Raw genomic sequence first — 26,463 nt, 5'->3', positions numbered from 1 at the left:
TCATGTTCCCATCCAAGAGGCTCTCAAAAGCCTCAATGTATCTGCCTCCACCACCACTCTTTCAGCGCATTCCAGGCACCCAACGCTCTCTGTGAAAAAAGGCGGACAAGAAGTTCAATGAAAAAATAACTGATTTTAAATTATTTGAGGATATAGACATTTATACTACATTCCCCAGGTGCCTCCAGACAGTGCGCATGCGTACTTCACGAAGTTCGAAGCAACTGCTCCCGTCGTGTTTTTGTCTGCCGATTGTTTTCCCGGCGTGTGGATCCGCCTTTGTCCCACCCTGCGCGCAGCTTTTTTATGTCCTCCCCCGTCCCGAGGCGGGCGGTCGAGGTGGATCAACCAATGGTTAGAAACGCAAACGGTTGTCGCCGTCGGTCACCCTCTTCTCCCGCCATCATATTTGGGTTGGAAGGGCGGGCGCGGTCTTTGAGGGAAGGGGCGGTGGGTTTGGGTGGGAGCGGTGGCGGTAGATACCGTTGGTCAGAAGGGTGCTCTTCGGACTTGCCACGGAGGAGAGAAGGTACAGACTGGCGGAAAAAGAAATTACTTTCTAGAGCGAGGTCGGTTGGATCGTGGCGTCAGATGTTCGTGGACCCACGTCTTTGCCCTGTGCTCCCCCTAGAACAGACGGCAGAGATCGCCTCTGCGTGAAATTGTCATGTGACTTGCTGCGTGTGGATATTTATGCTACTGTACCGCCTCTCTCGGAGGATCTCAGTGGGTCGGGCAGGATCTGTGGAGGGAAATGGACCGTCAACATTTCGGGCCGAGACCCTCCCTCTGGACTGAGAGTGGACGGCAAATAGTCAGAGAAATGAGGTGAGGGGTGGGGATGGGGCAAGAGCTGGGGAGTGAGAGGTGGATCCAGGTGAGGGGGAGGTGGGAAGGTGGAGATATTGACGGGGGTGGGTAGTGAGGGGTTGGGGCAACACGGGGCTGCAGAAGATGGAAATTAATTCAGTAGAAGGTTAACAAAGTGGTTAGAGAGTATTTGTTATAGAGAGTGCAAGGAAATGGAAGCTGCCAACTTGTTGATGGTTAGAGGGGCTGAATGGCCACAGAACGAAAAGATCGGAGAGAGGGAATAGACCTGCGAGGCAATCTCAATACACAGAGGCAGTGAGTCCCTGGAATGAGCTGTTCAGTGTTTGCATCGTTGGTTATCTACCTCGGGTTCAGTGTCCTCACCGTGTTTGGGAATTCCCACTCACTGTCGTCTGTCTGTGAGCAGCTGGAAACTAAACAAACACTCAAGATGCTGGAGACCTGAAATCACATCAGAAATTGTTTGAAGCCATTCAAGCACAGGGTGTTGGAGCTGAAACATTAACTTTTCTGCGAGTCTGTGCTGGCCAGTGCTGTTGAGTGCTGGGGCAGCAGGCTGAGGGTAGCAGACACCAACAGAATCAACAATCTCATTCGTAAGGCCAGTGATGTTGTGGGGGTGGAACTGGACTCTCTGACAGTGGTGTCTGAACAGAGGATGCTGTCCAAGTTGCATGCCATCTTGGACAATGTCTCCCATCCACTCCATTATGTACTGGTTAGGCACAGGAATACATTCAGCCAGAGACTCATTCCACCGAGATGTAACACTGACCATCATAGGAAGTCATTCCTACCTGTGGCCATCAAACTTTACAACTCCTCCCTCGGAGTGTCAGACGACCCTGAGTCAATAGGCTGGTCCTGGACTTATTTCCACTTGGCATGATTAACATTATTATTTAATTATTCATGGTTTTCTATTGCTATATTTCTTCACTATTCTTGGTCGGCGCGGCTGTAACGAAAAGTTTCCCTCGGGATCAGTAAAGTATGTCTGTCTGTCTGCCTGTCTTTGTTCCTCTCCACAGATATTCTTCATCCATTGAGTGTTTCTTGTTTTTGCAGACTTTTAGGACATTTCGTTGGAATGATTTAAGTCTCCTGGGAAATTGGCTTGTACAGGACGCACAATGTATTTTATTCTCTTGCAGCACAGAAACACGGCTTTCGGCCCATCTAGTCTGTGCAATTCTCTGCATGGACCAATCCACGTGCACCCAGAATCTAGATGCCAATACTTTCCCCATCCATGTACCCAGACAAACTTCACTTAAATGCTGCAATTGAACCCGCATCCACGTTTGCATCACCTTCTGACTGAAGTAAAAATCACAACGAACAGGGTTGTCGGAACAGATCTGTTCAGAACAGTCCTGGGTACCGGCTTCCAGAGAGAATACGCTTCTCACTCTACCAGCCCCCTCTGCCTTTGTGGTCAGGTCATCTCAGTATCCACAAAGCCAAGTTCCCCTGGATCTCTGCTTCCTGCCACCCTGACCCGGCCTAATCTGGGGAACATTATCAAAATTCTCACTAAAATCCAGTTGGTGCTTCTGCATGAATTTCAATAGACAGCAGACAGTAGGTGCAAGAGTAGGCCATTCGGCCCTTCTAGCCGGTACAGCCATTCACTGTGATCATGGTTGATCATACACAATAAGTACCCCGTTCCTGCCCTCTCCCCATATCCCTTGACCACGCTATCTATAAGCTAATATAATATACAATTTCAATAAATACTCCCGAGTACCTTAAGTTCAGTGAACAGTGAACAGATAAGCGCAGAATATGTGAAAAAGACCGAAAAAATGAAGTTCCATTGGGGCAAAGAAATTGAAATTCCGTGAAATTGAAACTCTAGTTGTGTGTGTGTGTGTGTGTGTGTGTGTGTGTGTGTGTGTGTGTGTGTGTGTGTGTGTGTGTGTGTGTGTGTGTTTGTGAGTGTGTGTCTGTGAGTGTGTCTCTGTGTTTCTTCTGTCTGTGTGTCTGTGTGTGTGTGTATGTGTGTGTGTGTGTGTGTGTGTGTGTGTGTGTGTGTCTGTGAGTGTGTGTCTGTGAGTGTGTCTCTGTGTGTTTCTTCTGTCTGTGTGTCTGTCTGTGTGTGTGTGAGAGTGTGTGTGTGTTTGTGTGTGTGTGTATGTCTCTGTGTGTGGGTCTCTGTGAGTGTGCTTGTGTGTCTATGTGTGTGTGTGTGTGTGTATTTTGTGAGGGAGAAATGAACAGAAATTTAAATGGAAGATAGAAAAATAGATAGATGGACAGAAGCACAGATAGACAGAGATGTTTTCCCATCACAGGAAAATTCATTACTGCAACATGAGAGAATTAAAGAGATCGGCGTGGGCAGAAACACCAGAATGGACCTTGTAGACCTCACTACACACATCGATGCTGTGAAACTCCATGGACAAGGTGGAGCGAACTGCCCGCTTGCATGAGCAGAATATGTTGATTGCAGAGGGGCAGTGTGTGGTAGGGCAGGACAAGAGGAACTCTATCACTATTAGGGCAGCCAGAAGATCAGGTGAGCATGGCTGGGTTGTATCCTTTTTAAATGGACGCTACAAACAAACATATCACTGTCTCCCATACCCATCACTCCGCAGGGAACGCTCCCTCCGTGATTCCTCTTTTCATCTGTCCCTCACTACTGATCTTGCACCCGGCACTTTTCCCTGCAAGTGGACAAAGTACTTCACCTGCCCACTCAGCTCTCCTCAGGGGCCCCGTCATTTCTCCCAGGTGAGGCACCACTTCAGCTGCCAAACTGCTGTGGAAGTCTGTTGTGTTTCCTGCTCCCGATGCGGGCTTCTGTACATTGGGCAGACCCGTGATGAACTGGGGTTGATTTCATTGAGCACCACCACGCTATCGGTGACAAGCTCAGCTTTCCGGCGTCCAAACATTTTAATTCTGATTTTCATTACCATTTTGGCTCCGTTGCTTCCTCTTCGGTCACGGTGCAAGAGCAACAACTTACTTTCCGTCGAGTTTGCCTCCAAACTGATGTCATGAATGTCGGTAAAAAATAATCCCTCACCCCTCCCTTTTCCTTCTATTCACCTCTCTGGCCCCATGCCTATGTTCACCCGCCTATCACTTCACACGGCGTCTTGACCTGCTTCCGTTCTCCCTGTGCTCCACTGTCCCCTCTTACCAGATTGCTTCCTGTCCAGCCCCTGACCTTTCATACTCACCTGGCTTCACCTGTCACTTTCCCGTCCCCACGATATTTTAGCCTGGAGTCTTCCTCCTAACTTTCCGGAACTGAAGGAAGGTCTCGGCCTGAATCGTAGACTGTTGATTCGTGTCAGAAATGCTGCCCGACCTGCTGAGTTCCTCCAGCGTTTTGTGTGCGGTGCTTTGGATTTCCAGCATCTGCAGAAATCCATGTGTTTAAGATATTGAAATGTACATACTTTGTGAAAATTTGAAATGGTTGGAGAAACACGGACGAGTAAATCTATAAGACCATCAGATACAGGAACAGAGATAGGTCATTCAACCCATTGATTTTGATCCACCAGTAAATCATGGGCTGATCCGATTCTTCTTGTCATCCCCACTCCCCTGGTTTCACACCATAGCCTTTCATGCCCTCTGACTGAAGTAATTTCTCCTCACCTCAGTTCTAAACAGACGTCCTTCAATTCTGAATGTTTCTATGAACTCCAGGGAATCCAGCCCAAGAGCTGCTGGACGTTCCTCATACGGTAAACCTTTCATTCCTGGAATCATTCTCATGAATATTCTCTGAAACCTCTCCTACATCAGTATATCCTTTCTAAAATAAGCCCACACTGCACACAATACTCAAAGTGTGGTCCCCCGACAGCCTCACCATCGTGTCCCTGCTCTTGTATTCTGTACCTCTAAAAATGAAAGCCAACATTACATTTGCCTTCTTCACCACCGACTCAACCTGGAAGTTAACATTTCGGGTATCCTGCACAAGGACTTCCAAGACTACTTGCAACTCTGTATTTTGAATTCTCTCCCCATCTAAATAATAGTCTGCCCGTTTATTTCTTCCACCGAAGTGCATTATCATACACTTTCCAACTTGGTATTTCATTTGCCACCTCTTTGCCCATTCCCATAAACTATCTAAGTCTCTCTGTCGGGTCTCTGTTTCCTTAACACTACCCGCTCCTGCACCTATCTTTGCTTCATCGGCAAACATAGCCACAAATCCATTAATACCATTGTCCTTATCATTGACATACATCGTAAAAAGCAGCGGTCCGGACACCGACCCCTGTGGAACTCAGAACCGGCAGCCAGCCAGAATAGAACCCCTTTATTCCCACTCTGCTTTCTGCTGACCAGCCAATGCTCCACCCATGCTAGTAACTTCCCTGTAATTCCATGGCCTATTATCCTGCTAAGCAGCCTCATGTGCGGCACCTTGTCAAGGGCCTTCTGAAGATCCAAGTACACTATATCTACTGCATCTCCTTTGTGTACGCTGCTGATAATTTCCTCAAAGATTCACAGTGGGTTTCTCAGGCAGGATTTTCCTTTCAGGAATCCATGCTGGCTTTGGCATCTCTTGTTATGTGTCTCAGGTACTCCGTAATCTCATCCCTAACAATCGATTCCAACAACTTCCCAAACCACTGATGTCAGGCTAACACGTCTATAGTTTCCTTTCTGCTGCCGCCCACCCTTCTTAAATAGCGGGGTAACATTTCCAATTTTCCAGTCACCTGGTACAATGCCACAAATCTAACAATTCTTGAAAGATCATCGTTAATGCCTCTGCAATCTCTCCGGCTACTCCCTTCAGAATACAAAGATGCATTCCATAAGGTCCATGAGATTTATCCAACCTCAGACCATTGAGCTTCCTGAGCACCTTCTCAGTCATAATTTTCACTGCACAAACTTCACTTCCGTGACACTCTTGAATGTCCGATATACTGCAGACGTCTTCCACTCATTCAGTTCCACTGCCCTCTCTGCATCTCTCATTCCAATATCCCCAGCATTATTTTGCATTGGTTCTATACCTACACTTGTCTCTAATTTATCCTTTATATTCTTAACTATAAGCTTTTATTATCTTCTTTGATATTAGTTGCCAGCTTCCTCCCATAATTCCTCTTTTCCTTTTCATCTGTGCCCGCGAGGATATTGGACCCCTTTGGGTTCAGGTGTAACCCGTCCTTTTCGTACTGGTTGTACCTCCCCCGGAAGAGGCCCCAGTGATCCAGGAATTTGAAGCCCTGCCCCCTAGACAAGTCTCTCAGCCACACATTAATACGCCTGACAATGATATTCTTTCATCGCTAGCAGGGGCACAGGCACCAATTCTGAGATTACCCCAGAGGTCCACAGGGGTCTGGTTAGCAACGTTTCTTTTTATGTTCTAAGTCAATGGATCGGATAACAGTATTGATGGCCCTGTGGTCAAATTTACGGATGAAGTCGGATATTGAAAGGACAGGATAGAGTGCTCGTGGAGGGCTAAAGTATCAGGTTATCACAATGCCATACATACAACTTGAATATACAAACCATAGGCTTGATCCGTGGCTTGAGATTCTAAATTGGAGAATGGTGCTTTATTCACAAAATCCTCATCGCCCACAGTGACTGTGCACTGATCCCAGCAATGGATCCCGTCACTGCAGCCCCACTGTGCAGTATGTACTGATTGCAAAACTACGAAATTGCATGTGTATAGCCTCCCCTTCCCCAACTCCACTCTTTCTGCGTCACCGGCAGTCTGGGACATCTCACATCTCGCTGCCTCCACCAGGACATTAAACTGTGACCATCTGTGGTCAGGGACTGATCTCTCGGGAACTCCAAACGCATCCTCCTTCCAGTCTGAAAATGAACCACTCATCCAGATGCACACTACCGGCAGTTTATCGATCTCCAACGAAAAAGCCTCATCACCTACTCCTGAGGATCAATAGCATTGCTGAATCTGAGTTTACCACCGACAGATGCCATGAGGGACACGATAATCAGAAAGCCTCTAGACGCGTCCGTGTAAATAAAATGTGGCCTTAGTGGGTGTGTGGCGCATGCCCAGAATGCGAAGGAGATAGACAACCCGAGCAAAGTCACAGACTGATGAAGGGAAGGAGTGATCCATTTTGATACAGAGAGGGAAGCAGAGAGTTCGATGTTGTGCCTGATGCCGGAACTGTAGCCAGTTAGAAGATGAAATCTTGTTCCTCCAAATTATTTTGAGCTGCGACAGTGCTTTTTTCTGAAGGCACCATGGAGATTAAAATTACCTGAGTTGAAATTTTCTCCTTCACCCACTGACGTGGTCTGTAAACTTTTAACAGTGTAGATATGTCTAAAGATCTCTGTGTGGGAACCACAAACACAACCGAACGATATCTCCGCTGTATCTGTCAGTTCACCAGCGTTTGAATGCCATTGATCCTTGAATGTAGAGGCCGAGATGCTGGAGAAGACAGCGCCCCATTCGCTGCCAGCAGAGACCGAACACGTGTCCATGTCTGCGATCTGATTGGATACAATGCCTTGACGTTGACAGCAGTGTGACGTCATACCCTGGCTCTCATTTTGGAAGGATTCAGTCGGCCATCCCAGATGCACCAAAAGCTTCGCACTTGGAAGCGGCCGTTCACCTGCTCCATATGTGTGAAGAGACTCATTCAGTTAACTCACCTTGTGATGCTCCGGTGACTTTGCAATAAATGGAGGCCACATTTCTGTCTGGAGTGAGCAAAGAGTTTTACTCAATCATCCCAGCTGCTGCAGCACCAGCGACTTAACGTCAGGGTGGAAGTTCAAATCAGCTCCGTGTTAAAAGTTTAACCACCAATGTGACTGAAGGCCGCTGCAGGTTCATAAGGGACTGCTACTGTCAGATTCTGCAGTTCTTGTGGCTGCTCATCGCATCCAGGACTGAACCCTGGTCACTGGGCATTGGAGGAGTCTGTTCTGTTGATGTTAACCTTAAACTAGACTGATGTTTATTACTGTGGATCCGTGAAAGATAAATCAGTTCTGTATCAAATCCCCTGTCTCTACCACACTCACAAATCACTAATTTCAAAGGACTGTGACAGACAGCTGGGTTGTTGCAATGCGCCTCTAAAGCCTGACAGCAGACTAGCGAGTGAATCTTCGGTGAAGCAAAGTCAGAATCCAAAGAGTTGCCAGCACCAATCAGGGCTCTCGGTCTCCGGAAAGAGATGGGGTCTGGAGGTTACAAGGAGGAGGAGGAAATGGAACCAGATCAGCATGAAAGATGAGTAACATTTGGAAACTGGTCAATTGAAAAACAAAATGGTTAATGTCTACAAAACATTGCAGGTAATCAGCAGATCAGGCAGCAAATGTGGAGAGGAATAAATGAACAGCATTTAGGCCGAGCCCCTTCAGCATGTCTGGACTGTGTACTCGTCTGCTTAGTTGCTGCCTGAACTGCAGAGCTCCTTCAGCACTGTGTGTGTGTGCGTCGCTGTTTTCCAGCAACTGCAGAATCTCTTCTGTTTCATATCTGCATTTGTAAGACGATTGGACTTTGGCAATAAATAAACGAAATGCCTGTTGATATTGAGTGTATCGTTTATTTGAGCCGCTTTCTTGGTAAAAAAAAAACTGCTGATTTTTCTACACACAAAACAAACTGAGGTATGGGCATGAAACCGGTGCTTGCATAAACCTTTAATGGTAACGTGCGTATTCATAAAGCCCCGCGTTCAAAATTTCGCTGTCGCTTGAAGTACCGATCAAATGCGCAGGCGTCAAGCTTGCCGCTGTCTTGGATAACTCCGCATGCGCGCAGTACACAAAATGTCGGGAGGACCGGCAGAGGTAAGAGCGGGTGCTGGGTGGGCTTTAATTGAGTGACAATTTCTGTGAACACTGAACACCGTGGCCCGCAAACTCGGCACAGGACAGGTCTTTCACCTCTCTCTCAGCCCCACGATCCGTTCTCGGGCCCCGGGAGCTTCCGGCTGATCGGGGAATGGGAGCAAATAGATCTCACAGACAGAGCTGAGCTCCAGAAAACTAAATGCAGGGATCAGGAACTCGTAGAAAGGGAACAAAATCTTTCTATCAGCTGTTGAGACAATCACCTTCGTTCTACCTCCAACCGCAGCTGCCGGCAATCCAGGCAACACACAAAATGCCGGAGGAACTCAGCATTAGTACTCTTTTCTATCGATGCTGCCTGGCCTGCTGAGTTCCTCCAGCATTTTGTGTGTGTTGCTTGTTCTGCCTGCTCTTGTTCTGGCGTTTTCTACCTGTGAGGACATGCTTTGACCCATTCTGTCTGGGTACGTACTGATATCAAGCACCTTTGCCCTGGGCAACAAGTAGCTTTCACATCACAAATGTGCCAGACTCCAGTGAGACAGACTGCTGCACTTCCCTTCATATTCTTTGGCATTGCCATCACCGAGTTCACCCCTGTCAGCCACCTGGGGGGGGGGGTGGGGGGTGAGGGTTGAGGGTTCAGGGGAAATATTTATGTACGATACAGAAACTGGTGTTACCTGTGTGTATTGTGGCGACATAAATGTTGCTGGATAATTTGCAAGTGGGGAGTGATATTTGGAAATCTGACTTTTCTTTCTTTCTTTCTAAATCTTTTTATTAATATTAATAATATGGACAAAATACAGATGATATATTGATAATGAAATTACCAACATACACATTCCATTACATATGAAAAAAACCATACATAATAGTTACAATATAAATGAGTTTACCAAGACATAAGCCATAAGATATATGTATGGACATAGTAAATCTAAATATTTCATAATGTATAATATAAAAAAAACAGAAAAAAGAAAGAAAAAAAACAAAAAAAAATTTATATAATGCAGAACTAACTAATCTAATCTAATAACTATAGCTAATAAGTAATATAAAAGAAAAAAAAACAAACAAAAGAGAAGGAAAAAAAAAGTGGGCTGTTTATAATATCTCACAAAAATAAGTATTCATCAATGCCGTCACTTCCGGTCTTCTCAAAATCCATAAGCTAAAAGCTGGGAAATCAAATGTACTTGGCAAAGGGTCATATTACATCATATGAAAATGTTGAATAAATGGTCTCCATAACTTTTCAAATTTAATAGAAGTCTCAAAAGTACCACTTCTAATTTTTTCTAAATTTAAACATAACATAGTTTGAGAGAACCAATTAAATACAGTGGGAGGATCAATTTCTTTCCAATTCAACAATATAGATGGCTGGAAATCTGACTTTTAAAAGTATCATTTAGCAGGAAAATCACATACAGTGACATGCAAAAGTTTGGTCATCCCTGGTCAAATTTTCTGTTGCTGTGAATAGCAATATAGTGAATAAAAGATGACCTGAGTTCCAAAAGGCATAAAGTTAAAGATGACACATTTTTTTTAATATTTTAAGCTCGATTACTTTTTCTTTTCCAACTTTTACAATTTCAAAATAACAAAAAAAGAAAAGGGTCTGAAGCAAAAGTTTGGTCACCTTGCATGGTCAGTACTTAGTAACAACCCTTTGGCAAGTATCACAGCTTGTAAATGCTTTCTGTAGCCAGCTAAGAATCTTTCAATTCTTTTTTTGGGATTGTTGCACATTCTTCCTTGCAAAAAGCTTCCAGTTCTGTGAGATTCTTGAGCTGTCTTGCATGCACTGCTCTTCTGAGGTCTATCCATAGATCTTCAATGATGTTTAGGTTGGGGGAATGTGAGAGCCATGGCAAAACCTTCAGCTTGCACCTATTGAGGTAGTCCATTGTGAATTTTGAGGTGTGTTTAGGATCATTAACCTATTGTCGAAGCCATCCTGTTTTCACCTTTAGCTTTTTTTTTACAGATGGTGTGGTTTATTTCCAGAATTTGTAGTATTTATTTGAATTAATTCTTTCCTCTACCAGTGAAATGTTTCCTGTGCTACTGGCTGCAACACAAGCCCAAAGCATGATTGATCCATCCCCAAGCTTAACAGTTGAAGAGGTGTTCTTTTCATGAAATTCTGCACCCTTTTTTCTCCAAACATACCTTTGCTCATTGAGCCAAAAATATCTATTTTAACTTCAGTCCACAGGACTTGTTTCCAAAATGCATCACGCTTGTTTAGATGTTCCTTTGCAAACTTACGATGCTGAATTTTGTGGTGAAAATGGAGGAAAGGTTTTCTTCTGATGACTCTTCCATGAAGGCCATATTTGTGCTGGTGTTGCTGCGCAGTAGAACAGTGCACTACCACTCCAGACCTTAATCTTCGTTAAGGTCTTTTGCAGTCAAGTGGGGGTTTAGATTTGCCTTTCTAGCAATCCTATGAGCAGTTTGTTGGTAAAGAGTTCTTGGACTTGTCTTCCACCATTCCTGTCAACTCCCATTTCTCAATTATGTTACGAACTGAGGAAGCGGCAACATGAAAATGCTTTGCTATCTTCTTATAGCCTCCTCCTGCTTTGTGGCCATCAATTCTTTTAATTTTCAGAGTGCTAGGCAGTTCCTCAGAGGAGCCCATGGCTGCTGATTGCTGGGAGAAGGTATGAGGAGTCAGGGTATTTATAAAGCTTTGAAATTTGCATCACCTGGACTTTCCTGACAAAGATTATGAATAGACCATAGCACAAACAATCTCATAAAGGTCTGAGACCTTGGTAAAAGTTATCTGAGAGCTTAAATCTCTTATGGTCCCCAAACTTTTGCATGCTGTTCCTTTATTTTTTTTTCTCTCTAAAATTACACAAAACAAAAATAATACACTCATCTTGCTTAAAATGTTGAATAGGGTGTTTCAATTTCAACTTTGACTTTTGGAGATCAGTTCATCTTCTACTGACTTAACTATTCAGTTCTTGATCCAGGTAAAATGGACCTGGGGATCGAGCTGCTTGGGCTTATGAGGTGTTGAGTGAGTATTTCTGGTCTGGGATCAGCAGTTTGTTTCTGGCGTTCCTTTGGAAGCAATGACTGCTAATCTGAGGAGAGGATGAATTCCCATTCCATCACTCACAGGGAGAGACTATGAGTAAATGGGCAGTTCAGTGTTTACAACAGTAGAAATAGACGAGTTTGGTGTTGAACTGTGTTTGGTATTCACCCACCCCCCCCCCCCACACCCACTGTCACCTGTCTGTCACTTGGCAGAAATCAAGCAGAATCTCAAGTTGCTGGAGATCTGCACTAAAAACTGAAATTGTTTGAAGCCGTTCTGATGAAATATATTAACCTGAATTGTAAAGTTTGTTCCTCTCAACACAGTAGTTCCGTACGTGCTGAGTGTTTCTGGTAATTCCAGTTTCTGTTTATTATATACATCCTGGAATGGTTTATATTTCCTGAAATCGACCTGTTTTAACCTGGAAATGGAAATGGTTCATTCTGTGGTAGTAGTGCAGTAAAGAAAGCTCAACTTTTCTCTGTAAATTATCCTGGTACCTGTTTGTGTTCAGTACAGTTGTTGCTGACAAGATTTACAAGAATAATCACAGGAAAGATTGGCTTTATGTATGAGGAGCATTTGGTGGTTCCGGACCTGTGCTCAATGGAGTTCAGAGGGACGGTGGGGGTGGTGGGGGAGATGTATGGTTAAGTAAACCTACCGAATGCTGAAAAGCCGGGATACAGTGGACATGGAGAGGATGTTTCCATTAGACGGAGAGTCTATGATCTGACAGCACAGTCTCAGAATAAAGATGCTTCCCTTTAAAACTGAGATGAGGAAAAAAAAGTTGGCCAAAAAATGTCTGATCTGTGGAATTTGCTGCTGCAGAGGTTGGTTGAGGCTTCCATTTGGGTATATTTATGACAGAGATTAATATACTCATGATTGCTGAGTAACTTCGGGATTACAGGAGGAAGGCAGGAATATGGTGTTGGAATAAAAATCAGCCATGGTTGAGTGGTGGGGCAGACCAGATGGATTAAATCACCTAATTCTGTTCCTGTGTCTTATGTCTTACCATGACTGAATGATGGCTCCTTCTTATCCCATATCGTTTTGTGATGTGTGAGGGACAATAATAGATTGTTCACTGAGATCATTATATCTGCCTTCAACATTTAAGTTTCAGTGAGTTTTGTTCTTAGTAACATTAAGCAGATATGTCTGGTTCTCCTTTTTATTGTTAATGTGCTTCATTATCTTTCATGTTAAAGTTAGACCTGCGGTGAGAGATTTATTGGAGAGAACCCATCTGACTCAGAGATTCCAGGGATTCAGTCAGGAGAAAGTTTGGTGAGTCTCGTTTACTCAAACACTGGTCCTTTAGACATTACATACCTCTACAAAGGAAGGTAGGGAATAGTTGGAGTGAGACTGAATGTGCCCAGAAGTACCAGTTATGCCTCTGTCAGACCCAGTTGGAATCACTCCAGGTCTGGTAATGTGCTTCCAGCAGCCCAGCCCTTTAAAAGCTATCCCATTCTGCCAAAGTCAAATCCGGATAAAGTCACTCAGAGACCGTATAAGCACTAACTCTTAATTCCAAGTACCCTGGCCTTACTCAGTTAGTCGCTCAAACAGGAAGAGTCTATGACTGTTCCCGCCCAATCCACTAACTGACTAACCATTCCCCTTACACCACAGATATATCTGTTCAGATACCCACCACATAAGACAGGCTGGAGTCAAAGTTATTTACTACATAACAGCCCCTAAAGACAAATTACAAAATAGTCATAATGGCTTACACACACAGAACAGACTGAAGCTGTCCTATCTCTACAGGTGAGTCCACAATGAGATGAGCTTCCTGGAACCCGAGCTAGCTTCTCTCAGGAAGAAATATGGCTCAGCTTGGCTTAATGCATCTGGTGCTCATCAGCAGTTTATTTCAGAAAAACAGGCTGCTGTTGTTTAACCAAGTGTTAACCCTTTTGCATACTTTATCACTCCCTCCTTTTAATCATTACATGATCAACAAAGCAGTAGTTTTTTTTTACAGAGAAAGCAACTGAGTACAGCATTGACTTATCAGTGAGTAAAAACAGCGTTCAACATTAATTATAACAATGATATGCACAACTATTAGGCCATAATGCAATATCATGCCCCACATATTAACAAACTGGCCTTCAAAGGCCACCATTTCGAACCTTCGGTGAACCCGTTTAAATCCTGCCCTACTTTCTTCATGCTGTCAATCTCCTTGGCAGTGTGCTCAGAGAGGGAGTAATGTTAGTAGGTTCATCAAGGATTACAATCATTTCAGTGGATATTTCTGTTACTTGGGCCTGTGTTTCTGTCAGGGCCCCTGCAGTATTGTGGCCAGCTCCTCGTGCTATAGCCAAATTAATTGTCTTTGGTGGATTCCTGGCTACCGCATAGGAGAGTAAAGTGATCATCCAAAATCGCTCAGTTGTTCCTCTCCGCTGCTGGGCACCTGCAAGTATGGTCAGGATGCATGTTTCCCAGTCTAGGAAGTTGTGTTTGGTGGGAGCCTGAGATACCATCCCTCAGAACACTGACAGCCACAGTCATCTCTTATAATTCCACATTTCCTCACCTCACTTTCCCGGGTGTTGTTTGAGAAAGCACAGGCTGAGAGTACCTCACTCTGGTTGAGCAGGATTACTGACATTGGAATCATAGTTTTACCATGCTGTGGAATTTCAGCACAAACCCAGCAGGCCCCTAGTTCTACCTGTTTGGCATCGGTGTGACAGAGACACATAAAGGTGTTAACATGAGGGCCCCCGGATGCTGGGGTGAGCCCTGTCAAAGACACAAGCATGAACACCACTATCAGAAAATACATTTTCCTTTAGTTTGAGAGAGTCCTTCTACTCAGTTCCTTCAGTAACATGTTTGTAGTCTGTTTGATGTATCCAACGAGATTGCCCATTCAGTTTTGCAGCCGTGGGAGTGGTCAGTAACACCTGATATGCTCCTCTCCACCGAGATCTGAGTTTACCACAATCCCAGTTCTTGATCAGGACAATATTCCCCGGTTCTGTGGTGGGATAATCACTCCTCTGTGCAGAGGAGTGAAAATTCTCTTCCTTGTAAGCCTGTCGTACATGTATATGTAATGGTTGGAGAATTTTGGTTATTTCCCATCTCTTCCCCAAGGGTATGAATTTTGAATTTTGCTGGTAGAATTTCTGGGAGCAATGGACACAAGGTGGTCCCCAGGGTGTCCTTATGGACCGTCCATACATCACTTCAGCTGGTGATGACCCTGTTTTCCCCCGTGGGGTAACCTTCATGTGGAATAGGGCTAACGGTACGTCCTTCAACCAAGTGAGGTCAGTCTCCACCGTTACTTTGGCAATTTAATCTTCAGAGTGCCATTGGCTCTTTCCACTATGGCAGCAACCCGTGGGTGGTGTACGGTAGAATTATTGCCTGATAGCTAGTTTGTTACATACCTCTTTGTTCACTTTCACCACAAAGTGTGGGCCCTTGGCAGAGCTCAGCATCTCTGGCAGGCCATACCTGGGAATTATTTCCTGTAATAATACCTTCACAATAGTCATAACAGTATTATTGGGAGTTGGAATAGCTTCAATCCATCTACTAAACACATGTATAATAACTAAGCAGTATCTATAGCAATGTACTCTAGGCAATTCAATAAAATCAACTTGTAGACAGGAAAAAGGTCCACCTGTCAGGGGAGTCATACCCGGTGTGCTGGTTACAGGTTACCAACCATTCCCTCCTTTCCCAGGTGTGTACAATTCTGTATATAATCAACCAATATTGGTAAGAACTGTGCAGGAACACAAACCTGTCCCACTGGCGTGATCCAAAATCCTAGTTCGGGGTCTTTCTGGCACCCCATCTGGGACCACAGCTTGCACTCCTCCTCAGTGGCGTCCCCCTGAAAAATACGTACCTCCCACATGTCTGGCAAACCCGTTCTGCTTGAGTCACGGAGGATTGCTTGATGGGAACCCGAGGAGACTACAACTATCGAGGATTGTGCAGCACTTCTCGCTGTCTAATCTGCTAAAGGATTGCCTTTAGTGACCCGGTCTGACTGGCGGGTGTGGGCCGCACATTTAATAATAGTCAAAACTCGAGGTAGCTGTAGAGCGGTGAGTAAGTTGTTTACAAAGGTGGCATTACTAATGGGGTGGCCAGAGGCATTCAGGAATCCCCATGTTCCCGTAGTCATGTACAATTCCAAATGCATAACGGGAGTCTGTGTGAACATTCACACTTTAGTCTGTTGCTAGGATACAGGGAGGAGTCCGAGCAAACAGCTCAGCCTTCTGGGTGGGGGCAGCTGCTTCAAAAGAAGCCTGCTCAGTTATTTCACTGTCCGTCACTATCGCATATTCAAAATATTGTTTTCCTGCTGGATCCACAAAAGAGCTTCCATCCACATAAAACGTTGCCTCAGGCTTGAGGGCGTATTGAGGTATGGATGGGAGAATCTATCACCGTGATCCAGACAGGGGGCCAGTTGGTGCGGCCAACTTCATGGCCTGAGGTTGCCCAGAGACGGGGTACAATGTCTAGGGTTTGGTCAGTATTAATAGAGTGACTTACCAGATGTCCCATCTTCACCTCAGTCTCCTTCCAGTATTGGAGTTGTCCCGCGACCAAGTTTTGCCAGTCTCCCTCGTTACTGGAGGCTTGTTACATCAAAATGTAGGCAAGGAACCCTAGGGTCTTTGGTTTGAACCCAGGGCAAACCCTAAAGGTGGCGTGGGGAACAACCAGTCCTGTGTGTCACCAAAGGAAATCTGGAACTTCGGCCAGAAATGCACTGCCCTCATTTCCTTTAACCTCTCCAATCACCGTGACTGGGGAATTCTGTCCCTCGAGCGGAGCATAACACTGGCTTTGCTCAGTTGAGCACCCCGGAGGGTCACAGCACAGAGTCACATGAGAGCCGGCCGGGGGCAGAAGGGGTTCAAACACAGTGGAGTCCAGATTAAGTGCCCACCACTGGGAGTTCAGAAACTGGGGAAGCTGTTCGATAGTCCCAGGGTGATACCCTTGTCCATGCATAGAATCTCAACCTCCAATGGACAGAGCAAGTCTCTCCCTGCAAAACTACACCCCTGACTGGTGGTGACTGTAACTGAAACCTCACACTGGTTCCCCGGGAATTCCACCTGCAGTGGCTGGGTACGTGAATACGTACATTCCATTCATTCAAACCCAAACAGAGTGATTGTCGCATCTGATAGCTGAAATCCCTTTTCTGACACTATTTCCTGATTGAGAGAGGTTGTGGTTGCCCCCATATCAATCGTAAATGGAACAGGAATTCCAGCAACTTGCAATATTACATTGGGCTCTTCCTGAGGGGTGGTACTCACGGTAGGAAGCATCCTTGATTGTCAATTTCTAAACAGGTTGTTGTCCCCACCTGTCCCTTGGTAGGTGTTTGTTCCCATTTCTTATCCCCAGATACAGCACACAATGTCAGGTCCCAATAATATGTCAACGCTCGTCGCATTCGATTTCGATCATTGTCAGGCCAATCCATATTATTTGTTTTAATCATGTTGGCTATCTCAGTTGGTAAGCATTGGAGCAGTAAGGTGTTAAACTGGGGAACAGATTCCCATCATTAAAGACTCGGTCTCCTGTGAAAGTGCCGTAGCAGGCCACAAATCACTCCCAATAGTCTATTCCCGATTCCCCAGGCTAAGGTTTGCATTCAAGAACTTCAGTGATGTTTACAGGTTGCTGGAGAGCCCTTTCCAAGGCTTGAATAATCCGGTCTGTCTGTTCATTCTCATTATGTTTCCTGCCTGTAACTCCTGTTAGGATTGGTATCACAATTCTGCCTTCCATTTCTGCCCCTCATCAGCTGAGAGAGTCACCCATCAGAGTCCGAATAAATCTTGCAGAGTCACATTAAACATTTGGATAGTACTGTGGACAGACTGCTGGTTTTTCTTTTCTACCTGGGACCTGCTTCATGATCATTATCATTTCTTGAGGCTTCCAGGGTGCAAACACAGGAATCACTGAGGACTGTCCCTCCTCCAGCTGGTGGACTGGGCAGCATTTGGGTGGGCAATTGCCTTCAGAACCGTAGAACATTACAGCACAGAAACAGGCCTTCTTGGCTGTGCCAAACCATTTTAGTCGCACTGACCTGCACCTGGGCCATATCCCTCCAAACCCCTCTCATCCATGTACCTGTCCAAATTTTACTAAGTGGGCAGGAGGCAGACGTGCCAGGTAAATTTGGCAGAATTGTGATACCAATCCTAACAGGAGTTACAGGCAGGAAAGTATAATGTTATCAGCTAATGTGGATACAATGCATAATATTATCAGCTCTCAGTGAGTCTCTCTGCATGCCACAGAGAACTGGTAATGAGCCTGTCTTAGCAAACCACTAAACACAGAGTTTACTTCAGTTCAAAAATTCCTATTCAGTCCCTAATATTCTTTTAGCCAGAGGTTACATAGGTTCAAATTTTTTTAATATATATATATCCTTAATTCCTCAGGAGGGTTCACGGGAAATATTTATGTCCATTTTAGAAACTGGTGTTCCCTGTGTGTATTGTGGTGATACAAAAGTTGCTGGAGAATTTACAAGAGGGAAGAAGTGGAGTGATATTTGGAACTCCGACTTTTTAAACCGTAATTTAGCAAACAATCTACTTATGGACAATATGCAAGAGCTTTGGTGAGAAAACGCTTCATTACCCATTACAGGCCTGCTATAGAGTGTGAGAGAGCAGATGAACTCAGTCGAACCTGTTACGTATCCCGTTACTGGATAACTTACCAGCAAAGATAGAGAGGTCCGTTGAAGTCTGATGTCACTATTTTCAAACGTTTTTATTTATAAAGCGGCACAAAAGTAAGGTTAATACAAACATTCAGATAATGCACGTCGTCAATACTCAATCTAAAGCGCGGGTGTAGTAATAATCATCATTAAAAAGTAATCTAGACTATTGTCTAGGGGATAATATATTGACTGTTGCAAATATAAAAGTCACTCAGAAGTCTGCAGACTTTAGCCTTTCGGGGTTTCACTTGTTTTAGAGGGATCGGTGGAAAACGAAAAAAAACTTGCCCGGGTCTTTATGAAGTCACTCCGTAAAATCAGGGGAACGTGGTTTCCCCGTTGTTAGTTCGAAGTCCTTCTCGGTATTATCAGCCACCCGCTCCCCAGGCAAAGGAGTTAGGAGCGCACATGGCGTTGAGTGACTTCCAGCTATTACGGGAGCCTTGAGCGAGGGTGTCCTTCTGGTGCGTCGCTGGGGTACTGCCTCCTGCAGTCCCCTTTTATCTTGACTTGCAGAGTTGTAGATGTCCATCAAAGTAGGGTGATGCAATCCCCACCCCCACATTGCCCGAGGGTGTCCATATCCATGGTAGCTGTCACGTAGCAGGGACATGCATGTCACACAGGTGCCTCTAAGAACAATGGCCAAAACCGTTGCATTGTCTCTCACTTCCTGGGTCCGAGACCCTAATTAATAGCAATCTTGCGATTCTCCGGAAGGAAGGGGCTGCTCCCGCCCCTTCGGCCCCTCAGAGCTGTGGTACATTCATAACAAACCCAGAGGAGATCAAAGTTCTTATTGACAGTGATGTGCTAGCTGTTAAAATGAATACCTCAGTACATAATAATCACGATGCACATTATGCAGGAACAGTTTGTGGTTGTGATGAATTGGGTCCCCAATATCCTTTGGGCCCCTTTTAAACACCTGTCACTGTAAATGCCCTGACTCATGGGAAGTTCACATCTACAGATGCACTGGGCTGTCTGCATCACTCTCTGCAGGTTCCTGAGATTGAAGGAAGTACAGTTCACATATCAGGCAGTGATGCAGTCAGTCAGGATGCTCTCAATTGTCTCCCTGTAGAAAGCACTTAGGATTTGGGGCCCATAACAAACTTCTTCAACCATCTGAGGTGTAAAAGGGGCTCCTGTGCTCTTTTCACAACACAGCCGGTATGAACAGACCATGTGAGATCCTTGTTGATGTTTGTACTCAGGTACTTAAAGCTGTTCACCCTCTCAACCACAGATCCATTGATAGGGGCTAGCCTTTCTCCATTCCTTCTGTAATCCACAATCAGCTCCTTTGATTTTGTGACAATCAGGGAAAGGTTGTTTTCTTGACACCAGTCAGATATTGTTCAGACCTCAGATAAAAGTCAGCAATCAAATGGTCAAGCATGGTATGAATGTGCTGAGCTGCATTTATCACAATTCAAGAAGCATCGTAGGAAAGCCAGATGAGCTGAGGACAGGGAATTATGATAATGTAGCCATTATTGGGACTTGGTTGCACCCAACAGTCTGAGGGATTTAGAGGAACAAATTTCCAGATTAGAGGAACAAATTTTGCTGTTTTCTGGCCAAGGAGTACTTGGTAAGTGGGAGGCCTTCAGAAGTGTAACTTTGAGGGTGTAGAGTTTGTACGTGCCTTACAAAATAAAAGTTGAAAGGTGGCTGGGGCAGGAAACCTTGGTTTTCAAGAGGTATTGAGGCCCCGGATATTTTGTTCCTCTAAATGCCTCAGACTGTTGGATGCTACCAAGACTCATTAATGACTAAAATATCATGATTCCACGCACTGAGCTCATCTGACTTTCTTTACTTGTCTTCAGTTGGTTTCTAAAAGCTTCCCAATAGTTTTTGCTCTTTCGTTTGCCCTCTGTTTTGCTTTTTTGCTTGCTTTGGCTTCTCATTTCAGCCATGGTTGTGTCCTCCTGCCTTTCCAATGCTTTCACTTCTTTGGGATGTATCAATCACTCAGCTCCCAAATTGCTCCCAGACACTCCAGCCATTGCTGCTCCGTTGCCACTCCCACTGTTTCCCTTCCAAACAAGTTTGGCCAGCTTCTCTGTCACAGAAATGTGGAGAAGTTCAGTACGGAAACAGGCTACTTGGCCCATCTAGTCAATGCTGAAAAAACATTTAAGCTGTCAAATGCAACTATCTGCACCGGGACAATCACTCTCCATACCCCTACCATCCAGGCTCCCATCCAAACTTTTTTAAAATGCTGAAAACGAGCTCATATTCACCGATTGTGCTGACATCTCATTCCAGTCTCACACAACCATTTCAGTGAAGTCTATTTCCACACGCTCCCATTAAATTTTTACCTTCACCACTTACATCGCCACACCCAACCTCAGTGGAAAATGCTGCTCACGTTTACCCTATCTGTACACAAATAATTTTGTATACTTTGAACAAAACCTGAAAGCAATGTATGGTTCCCTTGTTTATGTTCAGAGCGTATTTCAGATGAAAAGATGATGAGGGGCATTGATTGCATGGATAGTCAGAGGCTATTTCCCAGGTTTAAAATGGCTAACATGAGGGGCAGTTTTAAGGTGCTTGGAAATGGATGCTGCGGGGCTGTCAGGGGTAATTTTTTTTACACAGAGTGTGGTGGGTGCGTGGAATGCACTGCCAGATGTTTGTGTGAGAGTGTTTCAGTTACTGTGGGGTCGGGCACCCATGCAGCTCAGTGGGAACAGGGAATAATATCAATGGAGAGAGTCAGACTGAGCCAGGTCACAGATTGGAGATGGCAGAAATGCCCCATTCTTGCAGAGACAGGAAAAGCATCAGAGAATTTGCTGCTCATTCCAGATACCAGCACTGTGCCCAGTTAGATGATCACTTCTCTCTCCAACTTGGGTTGAACTTCACTGTAACAGTGTGATGCCAGATCACACCTTGACAAATCGGTGATCTCATTTGAAATGTTGTACTTCACCCATTGATGGATTTTGTAAATTTTTTTACAGGTTAAAAATGACAAGGAATTTGTCTACGGGATTCTCAAACAGATCACGTCAGGTTTGCTGTCTCTATCCAGATATTTAAGACGAGGAGCAAGGGATTCACTCAACCTTCCTTCCTGCTCAGACTGTGTGGAGGGATTCATTTGCTCATCTGACCGACTGGCTCACCCGTTATTTTACACAAGAGAGAGTCCGTTCATATTCTCAGACTGTGGGAAGGGATTCACTCGGTCATCTCAACTGAAGGTACATCAGCGGGTTCACACTGGGCAAGGCCATTCACCTGTTCTGTGTGTGAGAAGGGATTCAGTCACTCTTCCCAGCTGTGGAGACACCAGTCAGTTCACACTGGGCAGAGGCTGGTCAACTGCTGAATTTGTGGGGAAGGATTCACTCGGTCATCTGATCTAATGGCTCATCAGCGAGTTCGCACTGGGGAGAGGCCATTCACCTGCTCGGACTGTGGGAAGGGATTCAAATACTCATCTAAACTGAAGGAACACCAGCGAGTTCACACTGGAGAGAAGCCGTTCACCTGCTCAGACTGCGGGAAGAGATTCACTCGTTCATCCACCCTAATGGCACACCGGCAAGTTCACACCGGGGAGCGGCCGTTCACCTGCTCAGACTGTGGGAAGGGATTCACTTGCTCATCTAAACTGAAGGAACATCAGCGAGTTCACACTGGGGAGAAGCCGTTCTGCTGCTCAGACTGTGGGAAGGGATTCACTCGGTCATCCGACCTACTGACACACAGGTCAGTTCACACTGGGGAGAGGCCGTTCACCTGCTCGGACTGTGGGAAGGGATTCACTTGGTCATCGGACCTACTGGTACACTAGCGAGTTCACACTGGAGAGAGGCCGTTCACCTGCTCAGACTGCGGGAAGGGATTCACTTGCTCATCCCAACTGAAGGTACATCAGCGAGTTCACACTGGGGAGAGGCCGTTCACCTGCTCAGAGTGTGGGAAGAGATTCACTCGGTCATCTGAACTACTGGTACACAAGTCAGTTCACACTGGGGTCAGGCTGTTCACCTGCTCGGACTGCGGGAAGGGATTCACTCGGTCATCCATCCTAATGGCACACCAGCGATTTCACACCGGGGAGCGGCCATTCACGTGCTCAGACTGTGGGAAGGGATTCCATTGCTCATCTAACCTGAAGGAGCATCAGCGAATTCACACTGGAGAGAGGCCGTTCTCTTGCTCAGACTGTGGGAAGGCATTCATTTCGTCATCTAAACTGAAGGTACATCAGCGAATTCACACTGGGGAGAGGCCATTCACCTGCTCACACTGCGGGAAGGGATTCACTCAGTCATCTGACCTACTGGTACACCAGTCAGTTCACACTGGAGAGAGGCCGTTCACCTGCTCAGACTGCGGGAAGGGATTCACTCGGTCATCCAAACTACTGGTACACCAGCGAATTCACACTGGGGAGAAGCCGTTCAACTGTTCTGTCTGTGGGATGAGATTCAGTCAGTCATCCACCCTACAGAGACATCAGCGAGTTCACACTGGGGAGAAGTCGTTCACCTGCTCAGTCTGTGGGAGGAGATTCACTCGGTCATCCCACCTACTAAGTCATCAGCGAGTTCACACGGGAGAGACTGTTCACCTGCTGTGAATGTGGGAAAGAATTCATATGGTCATCTTGACTACAGAGACACCAGCAAGTTCAGACCAGTGGTAGAGTCTGTTCACCTGCTCAGACACTGGGAGGAGTTTCTCTCAGCCTTCTCAATCAAATGTGCATGATTGAGTTCAGGCTGGGTACAGGCCGTTCACCTGCTGTGAATGTGGGAAGGGATTCACTCAGTAACCTAACCTTGTGACACACTACTGGGTTCACACTGGGGAGAAAGTTTCAGTAAGCTTCATGCTGGAGATTTGTCCGTCACCATTGCTGAATGCAATTTCAAGAGTGACTATCGGTGCTGAACTCTGCAATTATTGCTGCTGCTCACCACATCCAGTTCTTCACACTGGCCACTGGGTGACTGGGAGGAGTTTCTTCTGGATATTCACCTTTAATGGGACTAGAGTTTACATTCTGGATCTGGGAAAAATAAATCAGTTCAATTTTAAACTCTGTCTCTGGTACTTAGTGAATTTATAGCACACCTAGTGTACAGTAGAGAAGTTATAACAGTGTACAGTAGAGAGTCAACTCAGGCCAGCTGTGCCCTGCCAGTGATTCTATTCCATGACAGTTTGTTTCAATCCTCCCCTGTTGTTCATCTCTCGCTCTCCCTGTGGTAATGGGTTTCAAACAGTCACCACTCCGTGGGTGAAGATGTTCCCCTTGAATTCTCTGTAGACCGAAGAAGTCGAGTTGACTGCAGTTCTATCTGACAATTTCCTCATCCTTCAAATCTCTGGGCTGAGGAGGAATGATATTGGTAGTTAACCCCCTTATTCATGCCTCATTTCCACATTATGGGTTATTTTTCCTGCTTCTAAAGGGTTAAGGTAGAAACATTGAAAACTTACAGCACAATATAAGCCCTTTGATCCACAAAGTTGTGCCGAACATGTTCCTACCCAAGAAATTACTAGGGTTACCCATAGCCCTCTATTTTTCCAAGCTCCATGTACCTATCCAGGAGTCTCCTAAAAGACCCTATTGTATCCACCTCCACCACCGTTGCCAGCATGCACTATGCACACACTGTGTTAAAAAAAAAATTACCCCTGACATCTCCTCTGTACATACTTCCAAGCATCTTAAACCTGTGCTATCTTGTGGCAGCCATTTCATGCCCTGGGAAAAAGCCTCTGATTATCTGCATGATCAATGCCTCTCATCATCTTATACACCTCCATTAGGTTACCTCTCATCCTCCGTCTCTCCAATGAGAAAAGGCCAAGTTCCCTCAACCTGTTTTCACAAGGCATGCTCCCCACTCCAGGCAACATCCTTGTAAATCTCCTCGGCACTTTCTATGGTTTCTACATCCTCCCTGTAGTGAGGCAACTAGAACTGAGCACAGTACTCGTGTGGTCTGACCAGGGTCCTATATAGCTGCAACATTACCTCTCGGCTCCTAAACTCAATCCCACGATTGATGAAGGCTAATACACTGTATGCCTTCTTAACCACAAAGTCAACCTGCACAGCTGCTTTGAGCTTCCCATGGACTCGGACCCCATGATCCTTCTGATCCTCCACACTGCCAAGAGTCTTATCATTAGTACTATATTCTGTCATCGTGTTTGACCTACCAAAATGAACCTTCACACTTCACCACTCCATCTGCCACTTCTCAGCCCAGTTTTGCATCCTATCAATGTCCCAGAGCCCTCTGCGCTATGCACAACACCCCCAAACTTTGTCATCAGCAAACACTACCAATCCCTCCACTTCACCATATAGATAATTTCTAAAAATCACAAAGAGTAAGGGTCTGAACAGATACCTGAGTCACTCCACTGGTGAACGACCTCCTGGTTGTGTCCAGCTGGGCATCAGCATTTCTGGATTTGGTATGGTGCAATGAACCGAATTACAGCACTTAAGGGAAAAGAACCCTGAGGGACAAGTGACCTTAATATAATGGAATTCACCCTGAAATTTGAGAAGCAGAAGCCAAAGTGAGATGTATTAGTATAACCGTGGAATAAGGACAATTGCAGAGGCATGAGAGAAGAACTGGCCAAATCTGATAGGGAAAAAACACTGGCAGGGATGATGGCAAAGCATCTATAGCTGTAATTACGGGAAGCAATACGGAAGACTCAGACTATATACATTCCAAAAAGGAAGAGCTATTTGAACGACAACATCATACAACCACAGCTAATGAGAAGGCCATGCCAACATAAAAGCCAAAGAGAGAGCAGAAAACAGTGCAAAAATTGGTGGGAAGTTAGATTATTGAGAAGCTTTTCTAAACAATCAAGATGTAACTAAAAAACTAATTAAGAAAGAAAAGATGAAATATGAAGCTAGCTAATTATATTAAAAATGGAACCAATTGTTTCTTCAGATTCATAAAGTGTTAAAGAGAGGCAAGAGTGGACATCAGGCCAGAGGAAAACGATGCCAGGGGAGGGTGGGGTGGGTAGTAATAGCGAACAAGGAGATAGCGGGTGAACTGAATAATTATTTCATATGTCTTCATTGTGGAAACAACCAGCAGGATGCTGGAAGTGCAGATGTGAGTGGTCAGATTGTGTGTGAAGTTGCCGTTACTCGAGAGAAGGATCCTGGGAAACAGAATGGTGTGAAGGTAAATAGATCATCTGGACCAAATGGTGTACATCCCAGAGTTCTGGAAGAGGTGGCTGAACAGATTGTGGAGGTATTAGTAATGATATTTTAAGAATCGGTGAAGTCTCGTATGGTTGCAGAAGACTGCAAATTTGGAAATGCCACTCTGCTATTCAAGAAGGGAGGGAGAAGAATGGAAATTTTAGGACAGTTAGTTTGACCTCACAGGTTGTGTAGATATTGGAGTCGGTTGTTGCGGGTGTGTTTTTCAGGGCACTTGGAGGCACATGATAAAATCGGCCTGAAGAACGTTTGCCTCAAGGGAAAACCTTGCCAGAAAAAGTGTGTTGAAATTCCTTCAATTCATTGGCGTGGTAATAAGCAAGATAGACAAAGGAGAACCGGTTGATAATGTGCACCTGGACTTTCAGAAGACCTTTGACAACGTGTCAGTCATGAGGCTGGTAAACAAGTTATGAGCCCATGATATTACAGGAAAGATTATTGCATGGATAAAACAGCGGCTGATTGGCAGGACGCAAAGGACAGTAATAAAGGGGACGTTTTCTGGTTGGCTGCCGGTGACTAGTGATGTTCCACAGGACTTGGATGACAGAATGGATAGCTCTATTGCAAAGTTTGCCGATGATCTCAAGTTAGCTGGAGGGCCAGGTAGTTTTGAGGAAGCAGAGATGCTATGAAAGGACTTTGGCGATTAGAGGAATGGGTGTAAATGAAGCA

The 26,463-nt window shown here is 45.2% G+C and overlaps 1 protein-coding gene across 2 annotated transcripts; it reads left to right on the top strand.

Annotated features, from left to right (window-relative positions):
• The first annotated feature begins 8,613 nt into the window (after positions 1-8,613).
• Positions 8,614-22,362, top strand: LOC132387137 (zinc finger protein 239-like). 2 transcript variants are annotated; one of them, XM_059959484.1, is made up of 3 exons: positions 8,614-8,649; positions 12,956-13,030; positions 21,506-22,362. In XM_059959484.1, the coding sequence occupies exon 3, from the start codon at positions 21,913-21,915 to the stop codon at positions 22,342-22,344; it is 432 nt and encodes a 143-aa protein (XP_059815467.1). In that variant the 5' UTR covers positions 8,614-8,649; positions 12,956-13,030; positions 21,506-21,912; the 3' UTR covers positions 22,345-22,362. The 2 variants fall into 2 exon arrangements, with proteins under 2 accessions (XP_059815467.1, XP_059815468.1); XM_059959485.1 differs by lacking the exon at positions 12,956-13,030 and having other exon boundaries at positions 8,627-8,649.
• Positions 22,363-26,463: the final 4,101 nt, after the last annotated feature.

The sequence above is a fragment of the Hypanus sabinus genome, unplaced genomic scaffold (assembly GCF_030144855.1).
Source record: "Hypanus sabinus isolate sHypSab1 unplaced genomic scaffold, sHypSab1.hap1 scaffold_1550, whole genome shotgun sequence".
NCBI lineage: Eukaryota > Metazoa > Chordata > Chondrichthyes > Myliobatiformes > Dasyatidae > Hypanus > Hypanus sabinus.
This window is presented reverse-complemented; position numbering and strand designations above follow the sequence as displayed.

Bases quoted from the DNA above. Each gene is read 5' to 3' on its own strand.
- LOC132387137 (XM_059959484.1), top strand. From the start codon at position 21,913: ATGGCTCATCAGCGAGTTCGCACTGGGGAGAGGCCATTCACCTGCTCG.